The 15,251-nt window shown below is 38.4% G+C and overlaps 2 protein-coding genes across 2 annotated transcripts in view; both read right to left on the minus strand.

Annotated features, from left to right (window-relative positions):
* The window catches only part of LOC115368268 (putative leucine-rich repeat-containing protein DDB_G0290503), a 45,724-nt gene extending 41,431 nt beyond the window's left edge, over positions 1-4,293 (minus strand). The window contains exons 1-3 of the mRNA XM_030064326.1: positions 4,222-4,293; positions 4,036-4,119; positions 3,748-3,933 (exon numbers count right to left, since the gene is read on the minus strand). Of these exons, the coding sequence (XP_029920186.1) occupies positions 3,748-3,933; positions 4,036-4,119; positions 4,222-4,279 (328 nt within the window). The 5' untranslated portion in view covers positions 4,280-4,293. The remainder of the gene's footprint in view (positions 1-3,747; positions 3,934-4,035; positions 4,120-4,221) is intronic.
* LOC115368302 (CD209 antigen-like protein E) overlaps positions 1-15,251 on the minus strand; it is a 119,866-nt gene that overhangs the window by 21,230 nt on the left and 83,385 nt on the right. The window lies entirely within an intron of this gene.

A 15,251-nucleotide genomic window follows, 5' to 3' on the forward strand; every position in this document is an offset into this window, starting at 1 on the left:
ATATAACAGGCTGCCTTCTCTACCATCTCAAACTCTTACATATTAATGCTTATTGTCTTCACAGTTATACACCTGACAAAAACATTTCCTAAACTTTATTTACTTAAGAGAGACAGCAATGTATTCAAAACAGAAATTTCCACCCAAACCAGACTATTTTATTTTCTCAAGACAATCTGTCACAGTAAAATCATGTCATTTGAATTAGGTATAATAAATGTTCTTTGCTTTCTTCTTTTTTAATGTAAGAGGACAAGAAAAAATGTTGTTCATATCCCAGCTGGATGGACTGGAGTTTTCTTTTCACAAATCCAAGGCTGACCATCAGAACAAGGCGCATCATTCCATCCATCATATGCTGGTCTCACTTCTCCACAGTCTTCTCTTCCACCACGATCATCAGGCTGACCTTCTGCCCAGGACCTATTCATGATTAAATCATATGACAAAACAACTTCATAGCATTTAGTGTTAAGAAGTTGTATATTATGGCATGTCGAATTAGCTGACAAAATGAAAAAAACAAAACAAAACAAAACATTTTTTCCATTTCATTTAGTAACAGAAGGAGCTAAAAACATGAGGAAGGAGCAGGATGATTTCTTACAGAGTTAGAAACATCAGGATTAAATATTATAAATAAAATCTATTATAAATAATAGAAAATCAACCAAAAACATTTTGTATGTGAATGGCCTAGGGGGCATGTCATTGAATGGGCAGGATTACAAAAATTGGCATGTGGTTCATGTTAAAGAAAATATTTTAAATTTGTCTAAAGCAAAGATAGTCTTACTTCTTAGTCCTTTTTACATGAGTTAGCTCCACCAGCACAGCAAAACAGAGATGCCAGCATGTCATTCAAAAGTGTTGATTTACTGTAATTTTGAGTCACAGAAAAATGGTCACATTAAAAGTCAGTTTCTTACTTGTAGCTCAGGCTTGATCCATCCACCCACTTCCACTCCCCTTCTGTTTCCTGATCAGACAGACCAATCCAGACTTGGACACGAAAGTTCTTCAGAAACGACTGAGTTTGAAAAATGATACAGAGAAAAGATTTTAAGCAACAAACAAAAACAATGACTATGTTTACCTACATGGAGTAATCGTCATCTTATTCCTGTTGGACTGTTTACATGAGGCTTCAATGCACTGCCATGGAGGTACAAGGTTTGTCATGAATAAAACAATTAAAAAAGTACTGCCATTTACAGACCAAATGGTCTGAACATAATTTGCTGATTTGAGGCTGGTCCGAGCCGATTATCTTCCAAAACCAAGTTTAAAAAATGTGTTAAATCTGTTGTTATGTCTGTGGTCTCCCACGTTGTTAAGATTTTAGTGTGAACCGCCCATTAAAGATCCAGCACCATGGTTTTACCTCAGTCAGGAGGTTGGTTATGATTCCTAACACAGGGACAGTTTTGATTTTCAGTTTTTGATGGCTTGGTGATACAAAGCTTACAGAAGTGCTAGCTATAGTTTTCCATCTTTTGTATCAAAGTATTTCACTGATTCTTGGGAATTGGATGAAACAGGTTTTAATTTTGAAAAAAAAAAAAAAAAAGTGCGTTAAATTACAAAATCTGAAGGTATATCATTATAGGCCAAGTTCTTGGCTGTTCAGCAATGTACCGGTGCAACCTCCTCATTTTGCATTTTTTTCATAAAATAGGTTTTTCCAGTTATTAGGCTACTTTGTTTTTGTCAACACCGTCACCGTAATGTTTTTTTTTTTTTAATTTGAAAAACATATTTTTGTATTAAAGAGACTATTACTTTAATAACTCAACAGCACCAAAGAAACATATTGTAAGCATATTCATTTAAAACAAATATAACTGCCTCTGACAGTGGTGACGTCTGACGGTGGTGACAAAAACTTACTCTTTCACATAATAAGCATGAGTTGTTCACATTAGCCAGCTTGTTTTCGCCCTGTTGCTACCTACATCAGACCTCTTCTTAAAAAGTTCACATTTATTCCATAATCTAATTTAATATTTTTTATAAAGAAGTGCCGGTGTTGACAATTTATGGTTGTGACATTAGCAGTGTCCAAAAATATGAAGAGATTTAAGAGAAAATAGAAAACTTACAGGAGCCTGAGCGGTCTTGAAGCATGCAGTAGAGCTGAAGGTTTGAAAAGGGGTCCTCGGGAATGTAATTGACCTTGTAGTTTTTTTATTATTATTTTTTAAATATATATCTGACGGTGGTGACAAATATCTGGGACACATTTTGAGCAACCGCAAAATAATAGTAAATATTGTTCAAAACCCATCATTTGTAGTTTTTAATACATATTATGATATACTCTTTCATGTGGTAAAGATATTATTCAATGAAATTATTACTTTTTGTTGTTTTAATAAAGTTGAAATGATTATCTCCTATCTGAGGACAACTGGTTTTGTAGGCCATGGGCCAACATATAATCATTAAATTAATTCAAATTAAAAATAAACCTATAAAAGAACCTTACAAATGTGCAAAGGACCCCCTGATTATGCCCTTGATTCTTTTTATTCATTAAAATGTTGTAAATTTCCAACAGAAATAGCATTTTTCGCAGTGGGACATGATTTATCCAAATTCCCAAGAATCAGTGATTTCTATCTTCAGGGAGGAATTACCCACTGTTGAAGGCAAGAGATTTTTCTGACACGTAGCTGGATAGCAGGCATGTGGTCTAGATAAGGAAAGCTCTTAGCTCTGGGTTAAGAAAGTATTTACACTGGCTCATTGTTAAGTGTCTAGGAACTATTACAGCACCAATGACTAATGTTATCCAGCCTGACAATGTCATTCTTGCCATCCTTATTCAACCACCGCTGTATACACACAATCACCTACACAACCTGGAGCTGTGTAGGTGATTGTTCACTGGTACTTTAGTAAAACCAAGGCTTTACTAAAAAGAATAAGACTTCTTTTAATTCCTGCCTTGCTGTAACTTGTCCTGAGCTGAATCTTTCTTCATACTGTCAGGCAGGGCAGTGTGTGTTATAGCTGGGGGGCAGGCCAGTACACCTCATGGTCTAGTGGACTATCCACTGCCTGCTTTTGGCCAACCTTGAATTTGGATGGTTTTATACAACATTATTCAGTGGAGCAGTCTGGAGAGAGGCTTATACCATAAGTAAAAACTCTTGTTCTTATTTGTAAAACCTTTACATTACATTTAATATATCATGACAGGATATCAGGCAGCTCAAGCACCACTTTTTTGCCTCGTATTTGTACTGCAGCTTATTTTCTATATTTTTTCTGGACTGTCAAGTGAAATTTTGGTGAGTTACTATGGGCACGATGAGTTTTTTTGAGGAAATGATCGCATTTCCTAGCTGCAGAAACACATTTAGCCTTAGATATTAATGTGTAAATAAAATGTAAACTTTCCCAGCCCGTCCCTCACATTTTCTTCTCTGCTGTTGATGATCACCAGGTCAGCTCCTCTCCTCAGACAGTCCTGCCTGCTCTCATCCCAGCTTTTACTTTCTGAAGAGATGAAGTAACAGCTGCTGCTGAATTGGCTCCATCCCTCTGGGCATATTTGCGACGTCAGCTCTAGAAAACAAAGGCATTTCCACACAAAATGCTCATAAACTTTAATAAACATTCAGAATCAAAAACCTTATGATCCAGAGCAATGCAGTGAAAATGTTTAGTTTCCCATGCCTTTTATATTCAGTGTCAGCCTTTCAATCTCCATTTGCAGCTGATGTTTCTCTTGAGTCGTGCTGTTGAGACTGGTCTGTAACTGGTTCCTCTCTTGACTCATGCTGTTGAGACTGGTCTGTAACTGGTTCCTCTCTTGACTCATGCTGTTGAGACTGGTCTGTAACTGTTTTCGCTCTTGACTAATGCTGTTGAGACTGGTCTGTAACTCTTCTCTCTCTCTGGCCAGGTTGCAATCTGATTTGTTATCTGTAAAATAACAAAGATATAATGTATTTTAATTCAATGCTAGTAATCATGGCACCACAAACTTAGTTCAACAATTGACTGAACAAGAAACGTCCAGCTCACAGTGTGCCACCAGGCCGATGACTGTAGACAGGAGGAGAAGACACAGCAGCCCCAGACACACTGCAGCAGCTCGTCCATGTTCACCTATAAAACAAGCCAAAGCATCCCTGCAGTTGGTTGTGTGATCTCTTGCATGAAAATTCTTTGTGTGTACATTTGTGTTTGTGTTGATGCATGGATCAATACCTGCATGCTGCTCTCCTCTTGTTACTGTGTATTCTCCTGATTTGCTTCTTAACACCATGGTTGTAGCTGCTTCTCACACGACTGCCTGTCAGATCACAGAAGTTTAAAAACAACAACAACAACAACAACAACAACAAAAAACTGCTGCAAATTAAAAACTTGGAAAACCTGAGGAAAAAACAAAGAACGGGTGTCCTATCAAAATTTAGAAGATCAGCTGACATTGTACAGTACATTACATTTTATATTTTATATTGTTGTCTGTCTCGACAAACTGATCCTGTCCATTTATTGTACAAAGTATGTATTTTAGTAGTTAATGCATGGCACAGGAATTTGAATTGTTCTGTGAATAAATCGTTCTTGGATAATAAAAGCTACCAAGAAGCCTTACTTAAAAAAATAAATAAATAAAAATTATTCAAAATAATAATTAATTAAATAATTAATTAAATGAAAAAAAAATATCAATATCTATCTATCTATCTATCTATCTATCTATCTATCTATCTATCTATCTATCTATCCTCTGATTACTCTGATTTTAACTCTTAATGGTTGAAAGTTCTGTAAAGCGAACTGGGAATGCAACAAATGGCAGTTCAAGAGACACCAAAGGATGATGATACAGCAAACACATCAACATTTGATATTTTAGGTATAAGACCAAAGTAAAGCTTGTACACTGCAGCACTGAAAGGATTTATTTTCCTCTACCTATCTCTACTCTTTGTAACATCTGGCCAGAGACTGCAGATGAAAAAATAGGTTTTTGGCTCATTTTGGTACATTTCCAGAAGTGTTTGTTGATGTGCATTGTCCCTGTTCAGTAAAGACTTTAACCAGCTTGCCACTGAACTCACTCACAGAACAGTGGGCCAACTCTTTATTTCTGCTCAGTTTAGTTTCATCTATTCAACACATCTTTAACTTTAGCCCGTCATTGGGCCTATTTACAGTCACTACTCTACATCCCTTAGTGGTGAAATGCTGGTTACATTAATACCACAATAATACTACTACAATAACAACATTGCCACCTGAAATGTGTGTGGTGTCTGGGGGCTGGATGCACCCCAGATAGAGTTTTTTCCTCTGTAAATCTATTTACTACATGACTTGCTTTTAAAAGGAAGAAAAACAAAAGTATTTCTGAACTCTTACTACATAATGCTAACACTACTTCGCTACAAATTTAATCTAAATTTACAGAACTTTGAAACAGGCCTATTTAAGAGAATAGGACCCTGCCAAATTTGTTTCTTGTTCCATTATTTCTGTTTACTGTCTATTATTTCATACGTTATAAAAGATTTCAATAAAGTATGAAAATATTTTTAAATAAATCAAAACATTTGAATTAAGGAAAAATATCTAACGCAAATATGCAAAATATGGATTATTTTTTGAAAGCAACAATGAAAATAAACCATTCAGAAGCTCACCTTCTTGGTCACTGCTCTGTTTTTATGCGGCACAGATGAAGTACGGAGTCCAAGTGCAGATGAAATGGTAATTTCTTAGCTGTGTTTTCTAATTTATATGATAAATTTTGTGGCTTGCACTGAATTGGGCGGAGTGCTGCGGTGGAGAGTGTTGATAAAGAAAATAAAACACACAGGGAGTTCTGTGGAATTTCCTTGTCTTACAGGAAATTCAGTTATCTTTTGTAATTTTGAAATACTTCCTATGATTGTACTCTTTACATTAAATGTCCTACTTACAAGTATTAGGCTTGATCGTTACAGATGGTTATTTTTGGTAACCACTGTACAGAGGAAAACTTTCCCATCTTTGGAAGACTGGATTTGATTTTGGACAACAAAGGAGAAGAAATGGCAGAAAAGAGACAGGTTCCTTTCTCCTTATCTAAACTAACCCAGAATCACTCCCCTCAGTTTAGCTCTTTTACAACAATTTCATTGAGTTTTTCCATCCTAAAAACTAACTTAATCCATGGTAATATTCAAAATAGCAAAAAAAAAAAAAAGCTTGCTGTGGTATAAAAATCCTCCCACTTGGGCCAGATGATGGTGTTTCTTATTATAGGGTGACATACTATGATCTCATGCTAGCCGGGGATGGTGGGATGGGATGCTGGTGCTACGATTGATCATTCCATACTGTTATAACACCTTGAATATTGAATTTTGTTTGTGGTCTGGCTTTCTGAGTTGAGTTCAAAGACCTTCTAACCAGATGGTCATAGATAAGACTTCCCAAACCTCAGCAGGAGGGTTCACACATCGGGAAAGGCCATTATGTGTCATCAAATTCACAACCTTGTACTCATTGGTTAGTGAAAAACAACCAAAGACGTACATGACTGACGTAGTAAAGACAAAGTAAGACAATCACATAGTTAAACACACACATAGTCACAGGAAACCACTGGGCAGTGCTCTCCTTGTTCCCATACACGCCAAGTGGAGAAAATGACTGTTGACTACAAATGGACCTTATTCCATATCAAATGTAACAAACCTTGTGTAAATGCTCTGTCTACAGCCCAGCAAAGGTTATGTGGATGTTGTAATAGTTAGGAGAGCCATGCAGCCATCTAACCTGGGGCATTGTGGGGGATTGTTAAAATAGGTAATAAATGTGTCTTACTCAGGATAGTGGTTAATTTGTCATGCCAGATGTCTTTCTGCTCCTTAAGATGAGGAGAAATTGAATATAGTGTATTGTTGATCATTGGACCAACTTAATTCCAATTATTTAGGTTTGGCAATGTTTGATAGACACTGCATTCTACTGGAAGAGGAGACCGCCCATGTGGTACTTTTGGCCATAAAATTTGACACCTAGGGGATGGCCCCCCAAGTTAGCAGATGAGTCAATATCAATATAGGGTACCATTTGGTGTCCCGGGCAGAAATCACTCACTTTTCATGAAAAATTTGCAAAATAACAAAACTCTGAGGGTTTATTATAAATGGCCAAACATTTAAACACACATTGGTACAGAGATACATCTTTAAAAGGGTGTTTTTCATATTTAAAAAAAAATGTTCTATGATTAGATGCATGTGATTTTGCCATGTCCCAAACTCCTCTCTACTAACTTCACTGAGTGAAATAAGTAGATAAATGATATACAATGTACAAACCTTTTACATGCTCTTGTTGCTCTCATCAAGTACTTGAATAAAATGAGTCAATTGGATCATTTATGGTCTAATTTCATAATAATAATAAACGTTTTGCATGTGTCCCTGGATTTGCTGTCCACCCCGTCATTAGGTGGTTACTGCCACTATAAGAAACCACCTGCTGTAATCAGTGACATCACTACCACTGCTTTGTCTTTTACAAATGGAGTGAAGAATAGCTCCTGCAGAGAGAGTACATATCAACATTTATATTTTGACATTTTCATCATTTTATGATTGAACTTGAATGTGTTCAATCTTAATGTGTCCACCCTGTCATTGCAAAACATGAATCTATATAAATGCTTTTCAGAAATTCAAATTATGTTTGTTAAAGTATACACAGTCACCTTCCTAACGGATACATGTTGCTAGCTAATGGCCCACCATGTGCTCATTAAATGCAAACTTCAGCCAGAAACGTCCACCCTGTCATTGTCCACCCCGTCATCAAGTCTAGTTTTATAACAGTTTTATAAGTTTTTCAGTGTTTTTTTGTGGTAGGCCTACATTTAGGGACCAACATGTTTTTGTTTTGTTTATATTAATCTTGTTTTTTCGTCTAGTTGAAGGTTTTATTTATTTATTTTTGCTGTTGTTGAGTGTCATTTCCAGATGTAGCCTACCTGTGCACAATTCAAAATACAGTAGGTGAAAAAGTCATGTTTTGACAAAAAACATTTGTTGACAAAACCATAACATTGTTTCCTTTAAATATATATGAGGCACTTCACTATTGTCCACCCTGTCATGCCAAGGTCCACCCTGTCATGCTAAGGTCCACCCCGTCGTGTTCATGTTTTACGTGAATAAATTATTATTTTCACAAGCTATCAAAACCTCTTGTGTGATTTTGCTCTGAAGAGATTAGGGCCAAACAGTATTATTTCAAATTTTGACCAGATACCTTTATTTATAGAGTTTATTCAGAAAAGAAAGTACAACTTTCACAGATTTTACATATACAAACATATTTTTCCATAATTTCTGTATTTTTGAGAGATGTTTTCCAGAAACTAAAATATATTCCTGAACGAGGGACCAAATACCTTTATGAAAATGTACATTTTGTAATCAATATATGATTAGAACATATTTACTCTATTTAGAAATTGTCCCATGACAGGGTGGACACATATTGCAATTCGCTTGTACTTTCTATGCTTGCAGTCAATTTATAAAAGGTGCAGGAGCTTGACCAACATGCATTTCTAACAGCTTAAGGTCTACTTTATACAATGGATATGGAGTTCAGTGGAAAATCTCATCTTTTTTTGTGTGACATTGGGAAGTCTCAATGGCACTCTATACTGATATTGACGGAAACACATCTCATTGGCCAAAGAGTCCCATCTGGGAGGGTCCCCCAAAACGGGTTAAAACCACCATGCACCTGACAATCAGTGAGCAGCTCAAGAATGAATGAATCAATGAAGAGCATGTGTAGAGAGCACAGAGAGTAACAGAATCCATGTAACATGTGAACACACATGAAAGCATACGCACATGATTGCGTACAGAACAACAGAGCAGCGTTAACATCCAAACCTGCGCTCCAGAGCCCTCTGACCATCTGAAGCTGCACTCCATCTGAGCAGCATCCGTCTGAGGAGGAGAGATCTACGCCGACCCGAACTCCGTCTCCAGACTCCACTCCTCATCTCCTCCTGAGGGCTCCCCTGCAAGACCTCAGTAACTCTCTCAGCACTTCCACAAGCTTTTGACATATGACAGTGTTCCAGGATGGTTCCTTTTGAACTGTTTTGTCTTTTGAGGAACCCAGAAGGTATTTATTATGTCCTTTACAGTCTCAAGTTCAAGTTCAGGTTCATTTAGGGTGCAATACCACTGTTTACAGTGTCAAAGGGCTTTACATACAAACAGGACACCTGACTTAATCCTCATGGGCAAATTATTAGAAACCAAAGTATTCCTCACTTTGTTTAGCAGCCTGGAACCAGGAATTACCCTCAGTGATCTTCAAGGATCTTAAAAGACCTCCTAACAAAAAGTCTGCAACCAGTGGTTTAGATGATGCACGAATATTCAGGGTTTAGACTTAGAGTCAGAGAGAAAACCCTTTGGATTTTCACTGTTTATGCCTAAAAACAACAGACAAAACAAACTGAACTAGCCTATGGGTTGTCAACAGTTATTTTTCATTTATTATAAAGCAATTTTATGAAATCAAATCAAAACAAATGAAAAAGAGAACAATCATGAAAAAAGAACAGGATGCATAGCAAAGTGAAATACATGTATAGAACAAAATAAATGAATCAAATCTACATTAGGGTGTAGCAGCCGTGCTAAACAACATAACTCTGAACATTTTGGAGATCATAGGATGCATTTTATCTGTTCTTACTTTACACTTAATAATTTGCTGAAACATTTGTAGATTTAAATAAAAGTATATAAGTATGTCTATCACGACAACCAAGGACATAAAACATTTATTTAGCAATGAAAGTGGGTATGGTTGATATTATACCTGTGATTTCAAGACTTTCAGTGATCAAAGCAATAAACCTAATTGCAAATATTTGTGTGTGTGTGTGTGTGTGTGTGTGTGTGTGTTTGTGTGTGTGTGTGTGTGTGTTTGTGCACGTGAATGTATGATTGTATGCATTTATGCCATTGCATGTCTCTAATGAGCCATTTTTCCAGAGTTTCAGCGATGCATTCACAGTCCGGTTGGAAACAACAGATGCATCTTATCTTCCTGTCCTCCAGCAGGTTCAGATTCTGAGTTATGGGTCGGCCGGCTTCTCACAGATCCAGAAGTTTGAACTGCCACATGATTCATCATTCCAGCGGTTTCTCCTATCATGGAACCTGATTTCTCCACAGTCTTCATTTTTGCCTCCATCACTGTTAGGCTCCCCAGGGCCCCAGTAGCTGAAACATAAAAATAAATTAAAAAATAAAATAGCCCCCAGCTTTTACACACATTACAGGAAGCATTTGGTGAACAGCAACATGAAAGAGTTCAAAGTCAATTCAAATAAACATGAAGATAATAAAACAGCTTTGGAAAATGTTTTAGAATGACCATAAATTCACAAAATAATGCAGGGAAAAGCAGCTGGATGCACAATATGGACGTTTTCTCCACTTTCATGGCGGCGCTGTATTTACACAAATTTTCAAAATTGCTGCAGTTTGATGCAGCAACTGATCTATCCAAATATGTTTGCTAGTTTTTCTAGTGTTGTTGACAGTGGCATGAACTCATTACATTAATCTGAGTCATAGTCATAATCACAGGTCACCTTGACAGAATATGTAAAGTCCCATAAAAGTGGGACATTTCATGTCTGAACATCAGCTTCAAGATAGCTTCAGTAAACTCTCCATGGAGGCAGAGAAAGTCATGGAAGCCAATGACAAAGTCAAGACTGGGATCATTGTGGAAAAGGAGGCAGAGCTGGAAGGCGAACAGCTACTTAAATTAACAGAACAGCAAGAAGCCGATCTAGCAAAGTGACTGTGACCTCAAGCTAAAGGAAGTTGAGAGAGAGCTACTTAAACACTTTGGGGAAAGTCTGGAGATGATTTGTCCACAGCTATAGAACTAGCAGAAGAGGAATGTGATCGTGTTGCTGGAGTAAATGCTGACGGCAACCATGAGGCTCACAAATTCATGCTCAGTAACCTGAAGTCACTGATGGAGACCGCAAAGGAAGTTTTTAGCAAATGGCAGCAGTGGCTTCCGCTGGTAGAGAGAGAGTTCCGAGAGTAAGTCGCTGGAAAGTTGGGATCAACAAACATGGCCAGCAACCCAATCCTGGCGCCAACCATTAAGTTGAAACCCACAGCTCTCCCCAGATTCTTTGGCAACAAGTGTGATTTTCACAGGTGAAGGAAAGATTGTGAATCGCTCCAAAAACAAGGAGAACCAACCAGGTTCAAAGAAGTGAAAAAGTTACAGTTGCTGGACAGTCTTGATGACAAAATCAAAAGGGACGTTCGCCTCACTACTTATAACACTGCAGATAACATTCTCCATGTCCTGGAGAACCACTACAGCAATCAAACAACTATTGCCATTGAAATAGTGGAGGATCTGCAGAAGATGCCATCTGTCGTGGAAAAAGCACTCAGGGACCTGAGTGACCTTAGAGACACAGGCGCCATAAAAAATCCTTCTCTCTAAATCCAGTCTCAAAAAAGAGTGGCTTGTCTTTGTAGCTGACCCAAAAAATGATGTGACACCAGACAAACGGTTTGACTGTCTCCTAGCATTCCTCAAGCAGCAAGAGTCAATCTATGAGGAGCTCAAGCAACTAAGAGAGGAAGAGCCAAGTAAGCTGAATAAGAAAGACATGAGATTTGGGCAGAAAAAAAGCCAGAACCAAGTCTACAAAATCAGCTGAAGACTCAAGCTATGTAGTTTGTGGTGAACCAAAGCACAAGAAAAACTACACTTCTGCAAGCAGTTCAGGGCTCTGAATCCAGCAGACAAAAAGGCTTCAGTCAAGAAACTGGGTGAATGTTCGAGATGCCTGGAGGTCCACGATCTGCAAACCTGGCTTTCTATGCAAAAACCGAGACTGTAAAGACGAGAATGCTCCTAAGCATCATTACTACCTTTTGTCCCAAATCTGTGTCAAAGACGTCTGACGTCCTTTTCATCTGAAAAGGATAAAGTCAGAAAGAATTACACAGAGGTTCAAGAGGAGTTCATTAACAATCTCCCACCAGACCTGGCAAAGAAGTGCAGGGAGGTGTTATGTATATATTACCTATGCTTTTTTATGTTGATTAAACCTTATGATAAACTTGTTGATTTTCACATAAACTATACAATGAACTCATTGACCTTCAAGTTTGAGTCTGTAATTGTAGAAGTAAGTTTGAGTCTGTAATTGTAGAAGTAAGCTTGACTCTGTAACTGTAGAAATAAGTTTGAATATGTAACTGAAGAAATGTTATGCGGTTATGATCATATGTACTGTTTTCTTGTGTGATTGGTTGTAAGTTTTTTATACCACATATATGCGTGATTAGAATGATATAAAAGAGGCTAAGAGCCCAACATTAAACAGATTGAGTTTGGAACTCTGTGTGAGCGTCCATTCTCATTCTCCGAGCTCGTATGGGTAACAAAGGACGAGATTTCCCGCACCTATGAGAGGACAAGAGACTGCAGTTTGAACAGAAGGTTGAATTGCTTCTGCAGAAAACCTGCAATAGAAGAATTACAACAGGAGGTTTTCTCAAATGTTGTATCCAGAGTCTTCAAAACCTCAAATGTCCAGGAAAGTCTTCTTGAAAAGAGTGGGGTGCAAGAACTTCCAGTCATCATGATGCTGCTCGTTGTCACAGCCAACGCTGGACAGGAAGTCGGAACACTAGTCGCTGATTGATTTAGCATCAGACACAAATTATATAACCAACAGAGCGGCAAGCCGTTTGAATCTGAAAAGTGAAGAGATCATGTTCGTTGTCCACGGAGGGGGCGGAATGAAAGTCCAAGTGAAAACAAAATGCTATCTTCATGTAGCCACCTCCAATGGCACACTTAGAGCACATCAATTGGTATGCTATGAACTTGACAACATTGCAGACATCCACAAAACTGTAACACCTGAGCAACTGATGAACACATTCTTCCCATTCTTCTCTCTTGAAGAGCTTGTGAGGCCCAAGGAAGTTGAACTGCTCATTAGCCACAGAGAAGGCCAGTTAGCCCCTCAGAGAATCAAAGTTGTGGGAGACCTCGGGACCACTTGGGAAAACAGTAGGAGGAACGCACCCCGAACTGTTTGAGGAGGTTGATGTGTCAGCCCACATGTCAAAGATGCACTTTGCAAGATCAATGAGAGCAGCAGCTGTGAAATATGAGGAGCTTATGGACAGCATTCCAGAACAGAACCCCTCAAGCAAAGAAATCATTAAAATACAGTGCTTCAACAAGCAAAGAGAGCTTCCTGAAATGGTGGGAATGGGACAGCATTGGCGCAGCATGTGAGCCCAGATGTGGTGGCTGCTGATGCGGAAACTGCCAACCAGGTGGCAAAGAAATGACCCTTGCAGAAAAGAGGGAGCTTGAAGTGGTAAGAGAAGGACTCACATATGTCATCAGCGATGATCACAGCAAAGACCCACATTGGCACGCGAAGTACCCCTGGCTAGAAGATCCAGCCTCACTGCCGAACAACAGAGGTGCAGTTGAAGCAACGTTTCTGAAGACAGAAAGACAACTAGCCAAAGAGCCAGAATGGAAAGCTGCCTATAAAACTCAAGTGCATGACATGGTTGACAGAGGAGCTGCAATCAAGTTGTCCAAAGAACAAATCATCAGCTGGAATGGACCAGTATGGTACGTGAGTCACCTCATAGCACCAAACCCACACTCAACACCAGTAAGACTCGTGTGTAACAGCAGTCAAAGGTTCACGGGCATCAGCATGAACAACCTGCTCATGAAAGAGCCTGACGTTCTTAACCAGATATGCTCCGTCCTTCTGAGATTCAGAGTGGGAATCAATGCAGCCCTCGGAGACATCAAGAAAATGTACAACTCTGTGTGGTTGGAGGACCATGAGATGCAACTCTACAGGTTCCTCTGGCGAGATTCTGAGGAAGAGGAGTTGGAGGACTATGCAGTCACCAGAGTCAACATAGGTGATAAACCAGCAGGATGCATCGCGCAGCTTGCAATGTGTGAAATAGCAAACCTTCCTCCATTCGCCCATCTTGAAGAGGAGCGATGGGAAGGAACAGTTGTGATCATTGCATGAGTGAAATCCAGTTCATCTCCCATGGACTGTATTATCCCTTTCAAGTGGGGAAGCTGCACAAATAACTTGACAGAGAGGAAGGTGGTCACACTTACACAGGGCATGCATACAGGAACATGTGAGACACAGACACAGAGAAGATGGGGGAGGAAGTGGGAGAACATTAGTGGGACCAAGACAGAGAACCAAATGCATAAATGCATTTCTGCAGCAAAACTAATGGTTGTGGAAGGTGCAGGAGTCAGCATGGCCAGCAGGGGGAGCAGGACCAGGGAGAGCCTCAGACTAAGTAAAACACTGTGCATCATAAGACAACTAACAACAACCAGAGACTCTAAACTTCACAACTTCACATAATTCAGTGAAGAATTAACTGTTCACAAAATCAAGCAGTACAACACCTCTTGCTAGCTGAGGTTATTATTATTATTATTTTTTTTTGAAAATGTTTATTTATTCATGCATTTTTTATTTTACAGGAAAACAGTCAAATATAGGTAGGTTGCCTTCTCTACCATCTCAAACTCTTACATATTAATGATTATTGTCTTCACAGTTATACACCTGACAAAATATTTGATAAACTTTATTTACTTAAGACAGACAGCAATGTATTCTAAACAGAAATATCCACCCAAGCTAGACTATTTTATTTTCTCAAGACAATCTGTCACAGTAAAATCATTCATGTCATTTGAATTAGGCATAATACAAGTTCTTTGCTTTCTTCTTTTTTAATGTAAGAGGACAAGAAAAAATGTTCATATCCCAACTGGATGGACTGGAGTCTTCTTTTCACAAACCCACTGCTGATTGTCAGTACAAAACAGATCATTCCATCCATCTCGTTCTGGTCTCACTTCTCCACAGTCTTCTCCTTGAGGAGCATCATCAGGCTGACCTTCTGCCCAGGACCTATTCATGATTAAATCATATGACAAAACAACTTCATAGCATTTAGTGTTAAGTAGTTGTATATTATGGCATGTCGAATTAGCTGACAAAATGAAAAAAAGCATTTTTTCCATTTCATTTAGTAACAGAAGGAGCTAAAAACATGAGGAGGGAACAGGATGATTTCTTACAGAGTTAGAAAGATCAGAGTTAAATATAATAAATAAAATAT

This window comes from Myripristis murdjan, chromosome 1, assembly GCF_902150065.1.
Source record: "Myripristis murdjan chromosome 1, fMyrMur1.1, whole genome shotgun sequence".
NCBI classification, from domain to species: Eukaryota; Metazoa; Chordata; class Actinopteri; order Holocentriformes; family Holocentridae; genus Myripristis; species Myripristis murdjan.